This window comes from Motacilla alba, chromosome 5, assembly GCF_015832195.1.
Source record: "Motacilla alba alba isolate MOTALB_02 chromosome 5, Motacilla_alba_V1.0_pri, whole genome shotgun sequence".
Lineage (NCBI taxonomy): Eukaryota > Metazoa > Chordata > Aves > Passeriformes > Motacillidae > Motacilla > Motacilla alba.
Genome location: NC_052020.1, coordinates 44,655,544 through 44,675,625, shown reverse-complemented (window position 1 = coordinate 44,675,625; position 20,082 = coordinate 44,655,544). Strand labels below are relative to the sequence as shown.

General features: G+C 37.1%; 1 protein-coding gene across 2 annotated transcripts in view; it reads left to right on the top strand.

Annotated features, from left to right (window-relative positions):
* PTPN21 (protein tyrosine phosphatase non-receptor type 21) overlaps nucleotides 1–20,082 on the top strand; it is a 45,454-nt gene that overhangs the window by 2,569 nt on the left and 22,803 nt on the right. For both annotated transcript variants that reach the window (XM_038137919.1, XM_038137920.1), the window contains exons 2-8: nucleotides 1,320–1,693; nucleotides 11,782–11,951; nucleotides 14,566–14,663; nucleotides 16,315–16,382; nucleotides 16,825–16,895; nucleotides 18,215–18,302; nucleotides 18,497–18,585. In XM_038137919.1, the coding sequence (XP_037993847.1) occupies nucleotides 1,514–1,693; nucleotides 11,782–11,951; nucleotides 14,566–14,663; nucleotides 16,315–16,382; nucleotides 16,825–16,895; nucleotides 18,215–18,302; nucleotides 18,497–18,585 (764 nt within the window). In that variant the 5' untranslated portion in view covers nucleotides 1,320–1,513. The remainder of the gene's footprint in view (nucleotides 1–1,319; nucleotides 1,694–11,781; nucleotides 11,952–14,565; nucleotides 14,664–16,314; nucleotides 16,383–16,824; nucleotides 16,896–18,214; nucleotides 18,303–18,496; nucleotides 18,586–20,082) is intronic.

The following is a 20,082-nucleotide window of genomic DNA, read 5'->3' as shown; positions in this document are numbered from 1 at the left end:
TACAGCTATACCTTTGAGTTCAAAAGCAGGTGTGCTAGGAAGACTACTTCTTCCGGCTCCTCCATTCCAAAGAAACGCATATGCGCACGTTCCTCCTGTCTGGTCATCCTAAGAGTCCTCAGAAATCAAATTGTGCCTTTAAATATATGCTACTAATACATGCTAGCCTGGAAAAAAAAAAGATTCAAGAAGAAAAGTAGGCGTTTGTTTTCTTTCCCCTTCCGTCGGGGCGGCCCTGCCGCTAGAGGTGCAGGGGCAGAGCTGCTGCCCGCGGCCGGAGGCAGCAGCGCGGCGGGGGCCGGGCGCGGCTCCGGGGTCGCTGCCGCCGCCGCCCCGCACAGCCCAGCCCGGCCCAGGGCACAGCAACCTCGCCGAGGGAATGGCATCCCTGACCCAGGGCAGCGGCGTGCAGCGGGGGGATCTCTCAGGAGCCTTCCAGCCCAGAGCCTTCCGTGACTCTATGACAAATTTCACAGACTGGGCTGCGTGCGCTTAGAAAACACTCGGAAAAGGAGGAAGGCAAAGCAGGGAATAGAGTTCGCAGGAGAAGAGGCGTGAAGGTGTTTGCAGAAAGTGGGGAGACAGGTGGCTACCTGCAGTCTGGGTAAGAGTATGTTTTTCAAGGAAAAATTAGAAAATAAAAGGTTCTCAGAATTCGCATATTCTCTTGGTGAGGCAAAGCATAACCTGAAGCATCACACAGCAGTTTAGCATAAGGAATAATGGTATGACTTGCTGTAATCCATGGAAGATTAAAGGAATTGCACTTTAATTGTCTGGTAGGAAATGGCTAAGATGTGAGTTTTAAGGCCTCCCTTGCCTTTCTTTTTTTCCCCTTTATCGTTTATGGGGCTTGGTTTTGTGTTTAATCCAACAGCAGATAGTGGCTGAGGCTGCACAACCCTCTGAAAAACAAGCCAGGTTGCTGGATTTGCTCTTAAAGAAAACGACTTTTCAGTATTACAAATACCTTAGGCAACTCAGATTTCATAAACATATTTTATTTAAATACCGATTCAGTTTATAAATACTTATTTTAAGACACTGCAGTCACACATGATTAAGATTCATTATTCACTTGTGAGTTTAAAAAAAAAAAAGAGATCGACTTGCCAAAACCCAATGTCATTTGTGGAAAAACCAGAAACTCTGGTACTTATTTCATTATTTGAATATCTAACAGCCCTGCATTTTGGAAAGGTAGACTGATTATTTAGATTTAGAAAAAAAATATACCTGTTATTTTTCCCATGTTACCATTTCCTTTTCAGTCGAAGTATTTCTGATTCTTGTATTTCTTCTCTTTCATTCTTTTCTAGGACTCCAGTGGATGTCTCTTCTCCTTGTCTCTTGGTGGAAAACTTGCTTGGCTTTGATGGGTACTGCTGCTGCTGGTTGATCTCTGGAGACTTTACAGCTCCTTACCTTTTGAGAGGAGGTGCCTTCTTGTCACCTCTCAAGGTCTCAGTGGTAGTAGCTCTTTATCACTAACCATCTGTGGGGTAAAAAGAAGATGCCTCTACCTTTTGGGTTAAAATTGAAACGAACTCGACGTTACACAGTATCCAGCAAGAGTTGCTTGGTGGCTCGTATCCAGCTGCTCAACAATGAATTTGTGGAGTTCACACTGTCAGTGGAAAGCACGGGCCAGGAAAGTCTGGAAGCAGTGGCTCAGAGGCTTGAATTGCGGGAGGTGAGTTGTCATGTGAAGGCGTAACTTTAGTTTTTGGTGCTAGATGACCTCTGTGGTAACTCCTTGCCTTGTAGGGTGACCAGCTACTGGAGCAGCTGTCCTGTGTTCCCATTGTTTCTTCACCTTCTGGTCTTTATGGGGACTTGGATTGCTCCTAAACAGTTGTTGAAGTTGTTGCAGAGTTTAGGGAATGTCCAAGGGGAGGAAATGTGAGAAGTATCAGTGAAAAGACAGCGTTTTATTTGTGTGCATGTATTTTTTTTTTCTGATGGATTAGTGCTGTAAGAAGAATCTGAAGCACAAAATATGATAGGTGTACCAGTTACCAGCTCTTTGTCTTGCTTGTTTAAATATCACAAATATATTTGCAGACACTGTCTTGGAGCTCATACATAGTCATATAGATCGAGCGCTGGCCTTATGGCGAGACTTGGTTTGTGCTAATTGAATATGTAAATATCTGTTCAGCCTGGTTTTTCCCCCCAAAATCTCCTTACTTGGTATTTTGAAGGATTCTTTTGGAACTGAAATTTACTCTTCCACACATTTGGTGATTATTTCTACATCTTCTGTGTTGAGTGAATTCCTTCTGAAATGCTAAGCTTTGAAATGTTAATGGAAATATACGTAGATGATCAACTTATGAACCAATGTCATTATTTTATAAAATTGTTGAGCACAGGTGGCTTGATTGCAGTATTTGAATGCTCTCAATCCTGGGTGAAGTGACATTTCCCCCTAGAGTCTGAAAGGTTTAGTTTAGTTGATTTTGGAGTCATTGAACTATGAAAGCATGTGCACTTCTGTGGGGCAGGAGAGGGAAAACTAGTGATATAAGTCTAGGGTTGCTAACATTGTTCTGAAAAACACCCTTTTGTTTTGTTATGTGGTCTGCCATGGAATGACCTTTTGATTATAGAATTCAAGTGCAGGATGAAAACCCTGGACTTAAATAACCAAAACATGATATTGTGAAAATAATCAGTAATAAATATTTGCATTTATAACTATGATCTTTTGAAATATTATCTTTTTATTGTCAAGCAATGGCAACGTTGGCAACTTTGCTCAAATATTGAGCAAATATACTTAGATCTCAATTCTGCAAACATTTATTACTTTAGAAAGCATGCATTACTGTAGGATTCCTCACTGGGAAATGTTATATATAGTCATTTGTTTTCAGAAATGCTTTTTATTCTTTCTGTTTAAAGAATAATAAAAAATGAAATAGACGTGAAGCCATTAATCTGTAAGGGTTTGTTTATTGTGGTTGCTTTCAATTGCAATATGAATTCTTGTAGAGTCTCGAAGTATTTTTTTAGTGTACAGTTATTTTGAAAATGCAATTCTTTGCAAGGGTAGGCCTTCTTTTTTAATCTTTCTCCTAACAAAAGGAGAATCTAGCTATGCTTGTAGCCTTAGTGTTTACTTAGAACACGTCAGATATCATATATTTAGAATTCAATTATTGTTGTATGAATGGAGTTTGTCAATTTTATCTGTCTACTTTCAGATGTAACTTCTTAGTTACAGAATCTATAGAATTTTTACTGTTTGCAAAATGCAAAGGATTTGTCTTCCTGAATGATGACTACTAGCTTCTATTGAACCAGTCACAGAGTGCTGGAAACGCAGTTTTTTCAGCTATTCTTCATTATCTCGTTCTTTGGAACCACTCCTAATATCTTTTTAAAAACAAACCAAAAAACAAAAAAAAAAAAAGAAAAAAAAAAAAAAGAAAAAAAAAGATGCAATTCTCTCAATTAAGGGTCATATATCAGAATAAGGGAGTTGACAGTACACTATTGAACTCTGAGCAGATTCCTTCAGTCATGCATTCTTGCATGGATTATTTTGGCAGGGAAATGTGTTGCAATAAAAGGGAATGGAAAATAGGGATATAAATTACTTTCCAGAGCTTGCATTCAGAAAAAGTTTTTCTGCCTTTAAATAGTCAGATTTGCCAAGCAGATACTGGATCACTCCTGACAGCTTGCTTAGTAGAAAGTTTTCAGAAAGAAAAATATATTCAGCACTTTCACTAAACCTGCAAAAACAACTTTAGTCTTTGATGCAGTGAAATACAAAGTATTTCTGAAGAAGTTGCCTATTTTTATTTCACTGAGCAGCCTTAAAGCATGAAGTTGAATTCTAGGTGTTCAGCATGAAAGTATGACTGTTTATTTAAATACTGAGACTGAGGACCATTCTCCCATCCAAGGTATCAGTTTCAGATTACTGTATATGGCCTACACAGCTAGGACAAGCAGTTCCCAAGCATCTTCAAAACAGTTTACTGCATGAGGCATTAGGGGAATCTCTACCATTTTTTACACGTTCAATGGTAACATTTGTAAATACCTCTTTCTCTCTGGTGTAGTTTGGAATTACTGAATTTGGACAGTTGAATTGAACTATTTTTAATGGTGTGCCATCTTTTAAGATATTTGCTTTGACGGATCTTTATGTAAATGAGTAACCTTCAAATTATGCATTGCATGGCTAAACACTGTTTTTCTTTTGATTTTCCAATTAGTACTTCTCAATTTCCAAGTTGTGTGCTAGTATGGACACATAGGTAGCATTTAGGAAGATTTACATATGTTGACAATTTTATTTTTTCACAGAATAGTAAACTTTATAGAAAAGTGAAATGAATTCATTAAACTGAGTATTTTCTGGTATTACTAGAATGTGAATCATCAGGCATGAGTATGTAATCCAGCTCTCTTAAACTGAGGAACTGGGGAAAGAAGCCAAAGGGAATAGTGAACATAAGTTACTTACCTTTGTAGCACAGTCTGTTTTTTGTCCCGTGAGAGAACTATAACCAAACATGATTTATGCAAAAAGGTGGTACAGAAAACCATTCCGGAATCACAAGTTTTGAAAAGCTGCTGAGAGCTCTGCTGGTTAACTACCTTGAAATGTATGTACAACAGTGCTAATCTTGCGTCTAAGGCATGGGTATGCAAATGAAATCCTTGAAAATATAGAGATTTTTTAAAACATTGTAATATAGCTACAATGTACATTAGTACATTAGCTAGCTACATTTGGCAGGAGATGTTATAACTGGTGTCTTTCTCCTGTTGATTTTTTGTTGTTGTGGTTTTCTAAACAACACAGCACTTCTAAATCAGAGAGAAGGGGCAAATTGTGCTACTGTGTACAAGCAGAGTCTGACTTTACTGCAGATTTGTGATAGAGTACAAGAATAAGAACCAATGGCAGGGAACTGCTGTGGAGTGTATGTGTTGTGCATATGGAAGTTCCTGTGTTTGTTTTGCACATGTAGAGGAAAAGGAACCAAGGTTATCTGGATCCGGAATAACTTCAAAGTTCTGAAACAGTGCTTCGGAAATGCTTGAACTATGCTGGAAAACTTAGCTCTGAATTCTAAAACATCAGCCCTCTTTTGGAGAAAACACAAAAAATACCTTTAATTCATTGTGGTGGTTTCTTAAATGTGTTTTGCATATGAAAAGAGTGTTTTAAAAAACAGACCAAGTGCAACATAAATATTCTTATGTCTACATGTATTAGTCACCATATTGACTGACAAATAAGAGTTGGGCCACGTCATGACAGAGGGATCATGAACAAAATTATGTTTATGTCTTGTATCAAAGTCTGACAACATTTTATCTGATGCTTGTAGAAATAAGAGGAGAAGCAGTGCTCGTAGTTGAACTTCTGTGGTTGCCTCTCTGAACCAAATTTTCCTTTTAATTAGGAAAGGAGAAATTTACATGGAGGAATGTATACAAGACATGGAGGAATGTATACAAGAATGCCAGTCTTCCATGTGTAATCTGATTAGTTTAAAAGATGCTGCTTTATTGAAAAGCAAATTTGAATCCATCTAAAATAAATATTACTTACTACTTATTATATAAGAGTGTGATAATTATAATTTAGGAACCAAGGAAAATTGAAGGACAGAGCAGTTAGGCAAAAATCAGTAACTGCCTCAGTTGAATTCTTTCTCTGAAGAAAAAAAAGTATACATTTTGGTAAAGGGTTTGCACTCAGTCTTATACAGAGCGGCAGAAAATAAAGTTTTTTTCCATGAAAATAATAGTGGCAATTCAGAAGCCCTGCCCGTGATTTCTTTAGCATTTTTATAAAGTTAAGTCAGAATTTGAATACACCACCTAATTGCATTTTGTTTACCATCGTCAGTGAATTGCTGTACAGTTTTATACCAATTTTGACAGAAGATGTTTTCTTTCTTCTGAAGCAAAGACATTAGCTTATTGTTTAGTATTTTTAGACTTCTTTGAAATTTGGCTTTTCCCTTTAGTAAACCAATCAGAACATAAGCCTCTGATGAATGGGAAGATGATGCTGCTTCTAATGTCAGTGATGTGTAAGGTGAAGTCAAAAGCAGTCATGTGAGTTCATCCTTCTCAGAGCTTTGAGCAGTGGTGGGAAAAAGTAACATGATTTTTTTCAAGAAAAGTATATTTCTGCATTTCTGGGTCAGGTTGATAACTGACCTATCTCTGCCAGAGGTTAAAATATATCTTGGACATAATGTTTGCTGTGCAATATGAAGGTATGGCTCTTGGGTTTGTAAATTAATCAGCTCACCTTTGTCAAATGTCCTGATGAGTAGAATCTTCCTTGCTTGTTAGAAGATTGCTTATTAAAGATATTTGAAGAGTCTGAAACACAGTGTATTGTGATTTGCACAGTGTTTCATTTGAATAAACTAGAATACATCAGATTGCCTTGCAACATATGGATTTGCTTATTTATTTCTTATCTCTTCTGTTTTAAACTGTAGTTGGTAATTAATTCGTTTAAATAGTATTTGTGAAATCCATATTAGAGTAGGTAGGAGAAAATAATTGTGTGTGTGAGTGTTGGAAAAAAACATTTCCATTATGAAAGAGCTAAGATTTAAGAATAAATCATCTCTTTGTTCATATAGCTACTCTGCTAAATATTCCCTCCTGCAGCTACAGTTGAAGAGCTTGTCAGTGCTAGAACAACAAAAACAGTAGGGGTAAAAGTACCCTACAGTAAATAGCTTCAATATGGGGGGAAAGGGAGGGATTTATGTCAATGATCCTCCTATTTCTGCAAGAAGAATTGGTCATGGTAGTAAATGAAGAAGTGCAACTTTCTGCTTGGTGGCTGGTACATGATGGGAACCACAGAGGCTTTTTTTCCCAACACTTCCAGGAAGTCTTGGATATTGTACTCTGGCCAGTCCAGGCTGCTCCAAGTCATTTCTCAGGTAGAGATTGGAAAGTTTTGTGGAGGAGGTTGTTTGTTGTGATAAGAATAGAGTTTCTGGAGAATTTTCAAGGCCTGTTGTCTCCTTCTGTAGCTCTTAACACTGGGTGTAAGGAAAAGCTTTCTTTTGGTATCTGCCAGCTGTGCTTAGTACAAGATTATTGACCCAGTTCTCCTGCATGTGGTTTATTTCAACTGTGCTGTCCTGATAGCAGGAGCTGTTCTGTATCCAAGCATATAATAAAGCTAGATGTGGTGGAGCCCTTGGGCTAACTGGGATTCTATGAGTTTGACTGCAGTGCTTATCCTTCAATAAGAGAAGGTGGTTTCAGCATTCTGATGTAAGATATCAGGGATGTCTTACAGTTTGTTTTATTTGTATGTATGTTGGTGTAGAAGAGGAAAAGCCTGAAAATATATTTTGACTGCATTCTTCTGCTATTGTTTTATCTTTTCTGATTTTTTTGCCTCAGATCTTAGGATGGGAATTCCTCAGGTACCCTTGAGGCAGGTAGCCAAATGCATTAATTAGAAGGCACTGTATTAATAATTAGAAAATAATTCTCCTTTCCAGCCTCTTTGTAATCTATGACATATTTTGTAAGATTTGCAGTACAGGATATGAAAATTAACTGGAAAATTTGTTATTAAATATGTAAGGTTGAAGTAAATTTTGAACACTGCTATGCCTCAAGGGACCTTCAAGGGTTGCATGGTCCTACCCTCTGCTCAGGAGGATCAGGTGCTTCAGGGGTTGCCTGGGTTTACCACCCAGGTGCCTCCAAGGATAGAGATTTGACACCTCTTTGGGCTATCTGTTCCAGTGTTTGGCTAGTCTTGTTGTGAAATTTTTTTCCTGATCTAATTGGAATTTCCCACATTGCAGTTTGTCCCCAGTGCTTCTCATACTTGCCATGATTACATCCATGGAGACTCTGGCTCTATGTTCTCTGTCTGTGTCCTGCTGTTAAGCAATTGAAGTCCACAGTAAGATTCTACTTTGTCTCTTCTCAGGCTGATCAACCCCACTTCTCTGACTTTCACTGCACATCATGCCAGGGGATATAATGTAGTCACCTGCAGTGATGTAGTGTTGTGGCATTCATACCTGGTGAAACTCCTCTGCTTAGCTTAGGAAGTCTCAGTGACTTCAATGATGAAGTCACTCCCTCCAGCTTCTGAGCTGTGAATACTGTGTGTGGCTTTTGGTACTTTTGTGTTCTTGATAGCTCTTGCAATTTTAGGCAAAAATATTTACTGTCTCTAGTGTCAGAAAGCAAGTAGGTAGAAATTAACTGTGCAGAAATTATATGTTCTTTTTATTTCTATTTGATTTACTTCAGACGGGTTGGGTCATGAATAAGTCACTAAAATAAACGAACCTCAAAGTAGTGTTAATCTTAACAGCTTAACATATTTTAAGAATTATGTCATGACATTCTTTTTAGCACTGGATGTTGTCCTGAGCTGCTAATAATAAAATGTTTTAGCAATGAATAAAAGTGGGTTCTATTTTAATCAGTGCGAATATTCCAGGGTGCATAAGCTCCTCTGAAAACCCACAGGATCAAATTCTGCCCTTGAAGTGAAGTGAAAGGTTTGCATAGAAGTCAGAAGACCAGCTTTGGTCTGTAGTATTTTGCATGACTTGTTAAAGATATACTGGATACCAGAGGATATTTTGAAATGTGGAAACATTTTTCTTAGTCTGTTATGCCAGTAACTGCTCAGTTCTGTGTGTAGGCAAGAAAAAGTGGTCAATGATTCCAAGCAACAGATCTACTCAAGTGATCATCACGCCTTAAAAATAGTCTATACATTGAGTTTAAATTCAGGACGTAGAACCAGCAGTATTTTTACATCAGAGAGTTTGAAACAGTGGCAATGTTTGTGGTCTCTTCTCCTCACCTTTGTTATACATCTGTGCTTCTATGAGGTTTAAGTACACCAAGGCTGCAAGTGAGTTTATTCAAACAATTCCTGTACTTTTTTTTGGGATGTATTTCTAGTTGGTTTACAAATATGTTTGTGTGATATCATCTATAGAAGTTTTCAGCTGTAGCTGTTGCCCTTTGCTTTCAGTCTCTGTCATGGCCATTGCCCTTGCCCAGAATGTTGTGGTTCCACACTGTAGTGCTCAGCCCAAGGCTGATGTGTTGTCCTGTCAGAGAAGTGGGCTAGGTCAGAGCAGAATGTCAGCATCCTGGTCTGACTTTGGTTCCTGTGACTGCATGCATGCTGTTAACAGTCTTGGGATGAAAGAGAAACACACCTTTTTACACTCATTCCTTTCCTTACGCTGTCTGCAGGAAGGATTAAGGAGGAGTCAGTCATTCAGTACATTTTATCCTTTTTAGCATGTGATATTGCAGTGAACATTATATTTCTTTTGTAATGGTGTTTCTGTGGTGCTACTCTTGGGGTTTTTTTCCCTAGCATCTTATGGACTTGAAGATACTGTCTTCACAATATCCTTGTGGGGTGGTGGTTGTCCCCTAATGATTGGGGAATAGAAGAATAGAAATAAAATGTCGTTTAAGGTATCAGCAAACCTTTTGTGCCTGGACTGGGAAATGACAAATATGTTGTTTAAATTATTTATATTCAAAGCCATATTTCTTTTTTCCTCTTGAAACTCAAAGTATTTATGACTTCCTAAATATGACTCATGGCTTTCAGACTTTAGAAGTGATGAGCACACAGTGTCCCCCTGAGAAAAAATTGGTTTGTAGGATTTGCTTTACAGAGAACTGTCATTCTGATTTGGGAATAGTCTGGTTTTCTATTGTGATTTTTAAACTTTCCCATTCTGCACTTTCTCTAGATACCATCCTCTCTACAGAAAAAGCCTGCTTTTTCCTTCTATGAAGAGTTCTAATTCAATTGACTTTCTGTACGATAGGCTGTCCTTTTATCAGAGGGCCAGAGTTGTTTTGGAGTTTATAGAAAGCATCTCAAGATTAAATAGGCATATTTTGTCTGATTTTTTATCTTATTAATACTAATTACATGGTAGATAACACTAATTTTTACTTCAAGGACTTTCTTTAAACCGTGGGGTAAAAAAAGCCCCCAAACACCAAAACCACCAACAATCACTTAAAACTGTGTTTATGCCAATTTAGAGAAGAGCAAAGAAGTACATTTTGCCAGTATGCAATGCCAAAGGAACACAGTGCCTTAGAATTGGCTCTAATTTCCCATTTTTGCTAATGTCTCAGACAAAACGCTTTTATGGAATAGATAGTTTTATTAACTTAATGCTACACCTTGACTTTTGTGCCTCGAATTACTTGATGGTCTGTGCTGATATGGAGCACTGATTCAGTCCCATGAAGTTTGGGATGGGGTGTATGTGCCCGTGCTGTGGTTGTTGCACACACAGCCAGCCTGTCAGAGCTGTAAGGAAAATCTGGAATCCCATGAGTGGATTCTTCATCCTGTTTAGACTGGAAACTAAGATGTGTGTATAAGAATTTTCAAATGTGTATATGGGCGAGTTTTTGCAGGAATGTACTGAAGTGGCTTTTTCTCCTAAGAGCTGTAGCTCCCCAATGAATTTCAAATCTGTTCTCAACAGTATCAAAATGCTAGAGCTTTTGAGAAAACAACAGTAAATACTTTTTTTTTACTAGGGAGACAATTTTCCCATTACTTGTTCACAGAAATTATTGATTTAGAGAAACCATGATAAATATTCCCCCTGCTTTATAAAACTCCATCCTTAAAAGCTTTATGTTGTGTAACTTAAAAATGTCTGACGATATGGAAGGAAAAATATTGGATTAAAGGTGTTGGCATTTCTACAATTTCAATACATTAAAATTTATGTAGCAAGGAATTGGAGAATTTTCATGTAAATACCTACAGACCTAATTGGTAATTCTTAACATTCACTTATCTCTCTCCTTCAGTTAAAACACTTCTAATTATGATATCTACTTTTGCTATGATAATGACATGAATACTTTCAGTCCATATCTGTTTGCTGGTCCAGAACTGAACAAAATAAGTACTGTGGAAGCAGATTTTAGTCAGTCTAACATAGTGCAGAAATTTAATTTTTTGTGGGTGACTCTGCAGTGTGGATTTAGAACTATACTGTGGAGCAAGAGAAAAATACTCTGATCCAGACTCTTTCTGGGAGAGGACCTAATAAAAATGAGATTGTGTTGCTCAAGATGCTGTCCAGTAGGATTTTGATCTTCCAGGGGTGCCATCCCTCAGCCTCTCTAGGTGGTCTGTTACACTGCACACTGGATGTTGTGTTTTGGCTTGGTCAGGAGTCGCCCACTCAGACAAGATATCTTCCTGCCCTGCTGTATCTGCTCATTTTCCTGCTCATACACTAAGCCATGCATATGCTTTAATGAGCTCAGCTTTTGCTGGGCAGCTGTCCTGTGCTCTTTTGTCCTTCAGCATCCCCTGTGAGCCTGCCTACCAGTCCCCAGAGGAGCCTCGCTTTGCCCTACTGCTGTCCCATGTCATTTTCCATTTGCCTTCCCCCCTTCCCTTAGATTTCCTGTCACACGTGAATGCCTACTGCTAGCATCTGTGAATGGCCCCAACGGAGTTATGAGTTATGAACTGTTTCCAAATAAAGAGTAGTTCTGGTACAGTTTTAGGTGGGGGACCTTATGTGCCTGAGTTGGTTATCTGGATGTAATGTCTGCTTTTTCATGGTAAATGTCTCTGCAGTTCCCTGAAGTTTTCAAGAACCCATAGCTTTACTCAGTTTTTTAAAACATTTATTTCTAAATAGCAAGACTTTCATACAGTATATTTTATATAATACCACAATATATATTTTTTTCATAATTGAAACACCTCTTTTTCAGATTACATATTTCAGTCTCTGGTATTATAACAAGCAGAATCAGCGCAGATGGGTAGATTTGGACAAGCCTCTGAAAAAGCAGCTGGACAAATATGCCTTGGAGCCAACTGTGTATTTTGGAGTAGTGTTCTATGTGCCTACTGTTTCTCAGCTTCAGCAGGAGATTACCAGGTAAACCTCATAGTATAAACTTCTACGTGTTTATAAATTTGCTTTCAGTATTCTGAAATGTATAGTTTATTTAAAAGTTGTCTGTTTTCCACTCCCCTACCTTTATAGAAATGCAAACTATCTTAGGCAGAATTTATGTTCAAACTGTACACTAATTTATCTTTGGAATAATTAAAATATGTGATAAACTAAGCAAGCAACTAACATTTTTGTGATCTTAGGAATCTGCTCAAACCTGTTTTAAGTAACAGGCATACCTGCATGGTCAGTCTTTTGATTGTTTTAGTCCCTTCATTGACTTTTGAATTTGTTTTGAATTTCCTTGACTTTTAAATTTGTTTGTTTGCTTTTGTTTTTTGCACAAAGCGTTTGCAGATTTTATTAAGCTATGCTTTCTTTGTTTTGCTTTCAGTACTTTCTGTTCTTTTAGTAGAGTACACTGGCAAGCTACAGGCTACTTTGGCTTGTGATTTTTAAATTTCTTTTAATTTTTTAAAAATTTTTTAAAAATTTTTTAAGCACTGAGCTGTAAATATGGATGTTAGTTCTGGTACCATGTGTATGTTTCTGCTGTGAAACTGGGGAACATCACATAATTGTTGCTGGCTGCAGGGGGAAAAGTAAAATTGAGCATATATACTAGCCAGTTATTCCTGTGGGCCTGTACATTGGCTTCTAATGGCTTAATGTGTCCAGTTCTGATTTAATGGTTATTTTTAATTGGCAGTTGGGTACAAAACCCATAGCTGGATTAAAAACACATCTTGTTATTTCAAAAATATGTGCTTGTGTTAACTAACCCATTTAAGCTAAAAACTTTAAGTTGGCCCTGCTTTGACTGGGGAGTAGAAGCAGATGATCGCTCAGAGGTCCTTTTCATCTTAATTTATTCTGTGGTTACATGAAACTGTCTCTGTTCCTAAAATACCCTGCCAGACACCTTTCCTGATAATTGTGATGAGAAAGCTTTTCAGGGTCACCAGCTGCAGACCTCTTGGTGCAGACACTGGTGCTGTTGTTACTGCTCAATGCTTGGCAGCTTTAGTTTTTGAGTTTACGTGTAATTTCTGAAGGATTTTTTTTAACTCTAAAGTTTTGTGCTATTTCTTGGTAATTTTACTGGCTCCAAAGTCTCTGGTTCAGATTCTGTGTTGGTTTACTAGAATACATAACTCTAAGATTGAGGTGTTGCATTGGGAAGCTGAATTACCTGAAAAACCTTAAATAGTCTTCTCTGGCATTTAAAGAATTTGAAGATTTAAAGAATATGATGTTTATGCTTTAACAAAAATTTGGCAGTGTGCTACCTGGTAGAAAGCAGGAATTTATGTGTCAGTCTTATGTTTGTGTCCTAGAGAATGTTACTTACTTTGATAGGGGGAGTCTGGGTTAATCTCAGAAATCTGTGGGTATTTTCATGCCTGTTTGATATAAATAAGATTGAACATGCTCAAGCAAATTATATGCTTAATGTACACCAGGAAGTGGAAATGCTATAGCTAAATAGGGATGTGCTCTGTCAAAGTAGTGTTAAGATTCTTTATCTGTAAGTTTACTTTTAATAGCAGTTCTATGGAAAGAGCTTACCTTCTGCTTCTTGAGTGGAAAGACTCATTCCCCAAATGCCTTGGGCTTTTTCTTTTCCATTTTTTGAAGGCCTGGGTTTAGTCCCAGCTGTTGTTGTGTGTGTTGTATAGGGATGTTATTTACTGCCATATGATATACTGGGTTTTTGTAGTAGGATGCCCAAGAGTCTAAACAATATTTATAAATTATCAGTGTATTTAACAGGGCAGTGATGGAAGAGAGTTATCCATAACATGAATAAAATTTATGTGGAGTTTACCTGACCTTTCTAATCACTGAATGAATTGCAGCACATACTTCCATGTCCTCAGTATTAATAACCTTACTTCACCGGAGTTAACATACAATATGAGGAAGAACTTTTTAAAACTAGACTTATAGAAGACAAATGTCCTCTGTGGCCAAGTCAGTGTAGCTGTACTGGCAATTTTGAGGTATTTTGGGCTCCAGATAGAAAGTTCTGTGGGTGGCTGAAAGGGCAGAAAAATTCAGGCACATAGTGGCCCAGACTGTGGACAAAGAGTACAAGTAGCAGTGGTTGCATGTATGAGAGATGATGCAGGAAAAGTGTAGATTAAAAGGAAAAAAAAAAAGGTGCCTTGAAAGGGAGAACAAAATGTACTCAGAAGTTGTAATGCAGAAATGAAAATCACTGATGGAATTGAGGGAATGTGCGTTGTTAGATCTATTGGAAGAGAATGCAGCAGCCTAGCAGCAATTTACTGAATGTTGTAAAGAGGCAACAAAACAATTTTAAGGAAGGAAGAGGAAAAGAAAGAAAAGAGAGTTTGGTAGTAGATAGAAATTGCAGAGGTTCTTTAAGATCACCGATTCTAGAATGGTATGTGAAAGTTAAGGGAGGCAGGAGTTTTAAAAGGCCTTGAAATAGTTGGTCCAAATGACAAGGTAGACTACCCTCTACTCAAACTGGAGAATGCAGAGAGGAGTAGGAAATGCAGGCATAGTCTTCTACTCTCTTAAAAATTAAGAAGCTCCTCATGTTAGCTTTTTTTTTTTTCCCCTGTAGGTATCAGTATTACTTGCAATTAAAGAAAGATATCTTGGAGGGCAACATTCCTTGCACACTGGAACAAGCAATACATCTGGCTGGTTTGGCAGTTCAGGGTAAGTAAGAAATTGTACCAACTAGCTAACGTTACATTAGAAACTTTGGTGATATATTTTCTATTGCCTGTTTTCTTTTTGTCACACAAGAGATCCAATTCATTGAGTTATGAAAGGGGTTTGCTCCTTAGGACTTTGTCATATGGGCTGAGGAGAGCAGCTGTTGGATCAGTGGCCCTGAACTTACTCCTCTGCAGTCCTCAGAGGTGTACCTGGGCATCTAACATGTAGTTTCAGGAGCTGGATTTGAATTAGACATTGGAGTTCCTTTGAGGGCAAAGGCTTCAGTTGTCTGTACATCAACAGACCCTTCCTCTGTTTCTGGTAATGAAGACTCTTCATTCTGACATATCTTCATAAATAAGCAATTTTGAATGTACTTGTATTTCCACTTTATATCCAAAATTTCCTATCACTTAAGATTATTTCAAGTTAGTGTGCAAGACTGTTAGCAGTTCTTGTGTTCAAATCACTCCTGAAAACACGTTTCTGTGGTACCTGTATGAAAAGGCAGCTTAATTTTTCCTAGCTAGGGTCAGATGGGATGGAGTGTACACCAGTCCTTAGGCTGTCTGCACTGATCATGTTCTGTGTTCCTTGCAATGTGCGTGTCTGATACTAAATCTCTCAAAAGTTTGTAATGGCAACAGCTGTGTTTAGTGTGTTTGTATATTGTTATTTGTATATCATTCACAGTGAATGCCACTTCAGTACATCTAAGAGCAATTGTAAAACTGCCAAAATTGAACAGGACTTAAAATCACTGGCAGTATATACATCATATATACAAAGATCTTTTTTTTTTTTATAATTTAGTTAGTTATATACATTGGTTGTATCACAATAAAGATGATGATTATGTTTTCTTGAAAATGTGGTTACCAGTGGAGTAGGATAAATTGTATTAATGCCTTGTTTATATAACAGTGAATCTCTTTAATCCAAGCCAGGTTTTAATGGCCTTCAACTGAAAAAATCTTACTGTGGTATTTGTATGTATTTGGACAGTGTAAATGTCTCTCTGCTCAGTGAGTTGTTTATATATAACCCTCTTTCCAGATGGAAAATATTCATCCTTTTAGCTTTCAACTTCATTTCTTATTCCTGTATAAGAGATGAACTGTACATGTTGATAACACAGTGAAAAAAAACCTCAAAAAAAGGACAGGTTCTAAATTAATGTGCTCTAATGACTGAAGCAGCTTATACCAGGTAGGTTAGTAATTTTAGCAGGTGAATGAGCAGAAGCAGTGCTTGCTGTTTCAAGTCAACTGGTTTCAAGAATGATCTGTATTTAAAATCAGTACAATAGGTTAATTCTAAACACTGCTTTATCTCAAGAGCTGTATTGCTGTAGTGTGTCAGAGGTGCTCCACTTTCACAGAAATAAGTTCCATATGAAGTGTTTTATCATTTCTTCTCAATCCACAAGGAGTGTTACCAATCATTCTGAGCAAGGGAAAAAGATGGGATTTTTTTTTTTACCTTTTCTCTTTATAAACATTATTGGTTGGTTTGTTCTGTTGTTTTGCTTTATGATTGTAGTTCAGTAGGATGGAGGTTTGCTACTTGGAGATCCTGCTGCAATTAATTGGATTTTGAATGATTTTGTTAAAAGTGTTTGAATCCAAGATTTTGTTTTATTTTTTAGCGGATTTTGGAGACTATGATCAGTATGAATCTCAGGAGTTTCTACAAAGATTTGCTTTGTTTCCAGTGGTAAGTACTTTCTTTAAATTGGTGCATTTAAGTTACTAAACTGACAAATTTATGTCCTTAAAATTGGTAAATGCAAATCATTTTTAGGAAGCCTCCATTATACATTTTTCTCACTGCTCCCAAGGCTGTCTAATTTTGTAAAGGCTTTCTTTGAGATTGGAGCGAGATATGACACCTTATATTACACAGAAACAAAGATGTAGCAAGATCTTTTCAATTTTATTGTATATTACACTGAAAAGAAGGTTGAGGTACAAATGGGAGAGTGAGTAAAACCACTTCAAAACAGTGTTTATGCTTTTGGGGTTTATTTGTGCATATTACAGCATCTAAGCTCCAGGGCTAGAGTCAAGGGTTGATTTGCACGTGTAAAGAAAGTATAACCATTGGATTTTGTAGAATTTTTTTGTGTTTCATTCCACAAATGCTATTTTACCTTAAGGGTTGGCTACAAGAAGAAAAAATATTGGAAGAAGCAACGCAGAAAGTTGCCTTGCTACATCAGAAGTACAGGTAACGTGTCTGAAGCTCTTCAATGCTTAATTGCTGTCTTCAATAGTTTCTGTAGCTCAGAAAGCTGTGAATCTTGAAATGCAGTTGGACTAATTTCACTTCCCATTTAAATGAGTGTTTTCTCTAGTAAATCTGTATTAAAGTTACAAGAGTTTTTGCTGAATGAAAATGAAAAAGAGAACAGAATATTTAGTAAAATAAATTAGAGGATTCAGCTTGAAAAGAATATGGGACACAATTAAGTAGTGTGAATTCACCTGTATCGTGTTTCTGACTCTTGTTCATGTGAAGTTCTGACCCCAGTAAGATGTTTCTTGATAAACAACATTGGGAGGTATTAAAGCCAGGAGAAATGCAGAGACAATAACTGTGCCAGAATGCTTATGATCTTAGGTAGAAGAGGACAGAGGTGCAATACTCCAGGACAAAGGAAAGTTTTGTTCTCCATATCAGGTCATTAGTGAAAAATGTTTGTGACTGTGTGAGTAATACTGAATATTTTCCTCTGTATTGTTTTAAAACAACAGTTTGAAAATTGCAGTTGCACTTATGTTTAAAATGCACTTGTAACAAGATTGCATAGTTCAGGTTCAACAAAGAAAACTTATTCTTCATGATATTTGGAAAAAGTGAAGAAATTAGGAGATTTATGATTGAAAAATTATTGAGAGACATAACAATGAGCATTACAGGATTTTTCAGGTAGAAATGATGTCTTTTATGAGGTAAGTGAGGTATGTTGGTGGGTAGGTAAACACAAGATTTTTAACCCTGTGATACTGCTGCAAGTCTGTGAGAAAGCTGTCTTTGTCAGTTGGTATAATTATAAAGAATTCTACGTTTGCCTACAGATTTTGTCCTCATGCTTTCAAAGTATTACAGTAAAATAGTCAGCATTTAGAAGACGAAACTGTATTTTCTGAAATGTAAAATGCCAGACTTCCTATTTCCCCTACAGCAGTATAAAAGACGTTCATGTCTTGAACATGTGTGCCTCTGGTAAAGTGAGGAAATGTGGAGACAGTGCTGGATTTGATCCAGAATGTGATAATTGTCTGCCATTAGTAGAGATAGTAATATTAACTAGTCTTTGTTGCCATTTACCTCTAAAGATGCCAGAGAGAAAGAAGTTATTAGAATCAAAGTGGAAAGGCTGAGCCAAATGTATCAGCCATTGGTACAGATAGAAACAGCGTGATTTGATGGTTGCCTGGGAGTCCTGGGGATGCTTTTCAAGCTTTGACAGTGTCCTTCAGAGTAAAACAAAGATGATTTTTTTTCTTATTGGCAGTATTAGCTGATTGTTGTTTTATTTGTAGAGGCCTTACTCCTCCTGATGCAGAAATGTTATATATGCAAGAAGTGGAAAGAATGGAGGGCTATGGTGAAGAGACCTATCCTGCAAAGGTAAATGAGATTTTAATCTTTGTCTAATTGCCCTTTTCTCCCTGTTTAGAGTGGTTACTTCCTGCCAAAAGTAAATAAAACCCGAACCCCAAACCACCCATAATTTTCTGCTCCAGAATTAATGAAAGCAGTTGTTTCTTAGGGAACTTTGCTTTTTTTCTCTACTTGCATAATTTTTTTGCGACATTTTGCAGGACAGCCAAGGAAGTGACATATTCATTGGAGCATGTCTTGATGGTATCTTTGTGAAACACAAAAATGGTCGTCCTCCTGTTGTATTTAGGTTAGTATTGTTCTTTCATAAAATATCTTAGTGAACTTCACATGTTAAGTCTGTTTCTCACAAGCATCAATGACACTTAGCTATGATGTGTATTTATGCATTTGGTAAACCTGAACATAGTCTTGTAGTCATCATGCTACGGTGAATAATGAGGCCAGTTAGAATTTCTCAATGCAGTAACTGCAAAATGAATCTCTTTAAGACAGATGAATTCTAAGACATGAATATTTAATATACAGTTTCATTACAAACTATTTATTGAATCAGAAAGGAGCAATTCTCTGCATATAGGGCATCTTAAACCCTGAGATTGTCACATCAATTCATATAGAAATATTCACTTGTGGAATTGTCCAGGAGTTCCTTTCATATATTATATGTGGAGAGTTACACAATAATGTTTTATAATTTTTGGATTCATACATTGTTTTAGTTTATTATTGATTGTTCTTATAAATTGTAGACAGAGCTCTGACTTACCTAAACACTTCAAATTCAGTCTTCAAGTGAAATGGCTTCCCACTGACTTTAAGATTTGTTGCTTGGGCATCTTTGGGCACAACTCAGAATAAATTAAAAAAAACCCAAACATTTGGAGATTTTTTTTATAAAATGAGTCTTGGCAATTTAGTTTTTATTAAAGCAAGAAAGGGTTTATTCTTAGTGAACTTTGATCTCCTAGAATTGAGTTTTAGACTGAATATGAAAAGAAATCTTGAAATCCTATGGTCCAGCAGTTACTGAAACTTCAATACTGGTGATTTTCTGGGATTAGAGAAAGTAGCCAGCTTTGCTTCTTTCTGTCAGTAGCTTTGTTTAACAGGATTTAGAAATTCACAACTGTTAAAAGTCCTTCAGAAAAAAATTGTATCTCAGCTGGGATAGGAGAGCTGATGCTGAGCTCTTTTAAATTGTCTGGAGTCATCAAAGTGCTTTGCTCTGCTTTTCTACAGCATTAAACAACAGCTGTACTTAGCAAACACACAGGGAGAGGAATAAAGATTTGTACATGCATTTCACATAAATTCTCAAGGACTTGTGCATGCAGTATCTGTAAACACAGGAAAAAAGTTGCACATTTAGAAGCATCAGAAAGTATTTATTTTCCAATTTCAGGATCCAGTTTTCTGCTCTTTTGCTTGTTTGTTGTATGACTGTGGGCAATTCCATCATGGATAGCAATATCATGTTATTTGGGTGGCAATAAAGCATAGACAAATGACCCATTAGTATGATTTACAAAGACTGGATTATGCTTGAGATTGGTTCAGGTAATTTCATAGCTGTGCCCACACAGGCTTATGAACCAAGGCCTTAAATTTGAGGGATTTTTGTTCTACATCAGAATGGAGACATTAATGTTTCTCTGCCTCATATACATGAGGCAATAGCTGTGGAAAATGCTAACAGACACCTCTGTGTAATGAAAATGGGACTCATATAAATACCTTTAGAGACAGCCCTATATGCAGGTCATGCTTTTTCCATGTGTTTGTG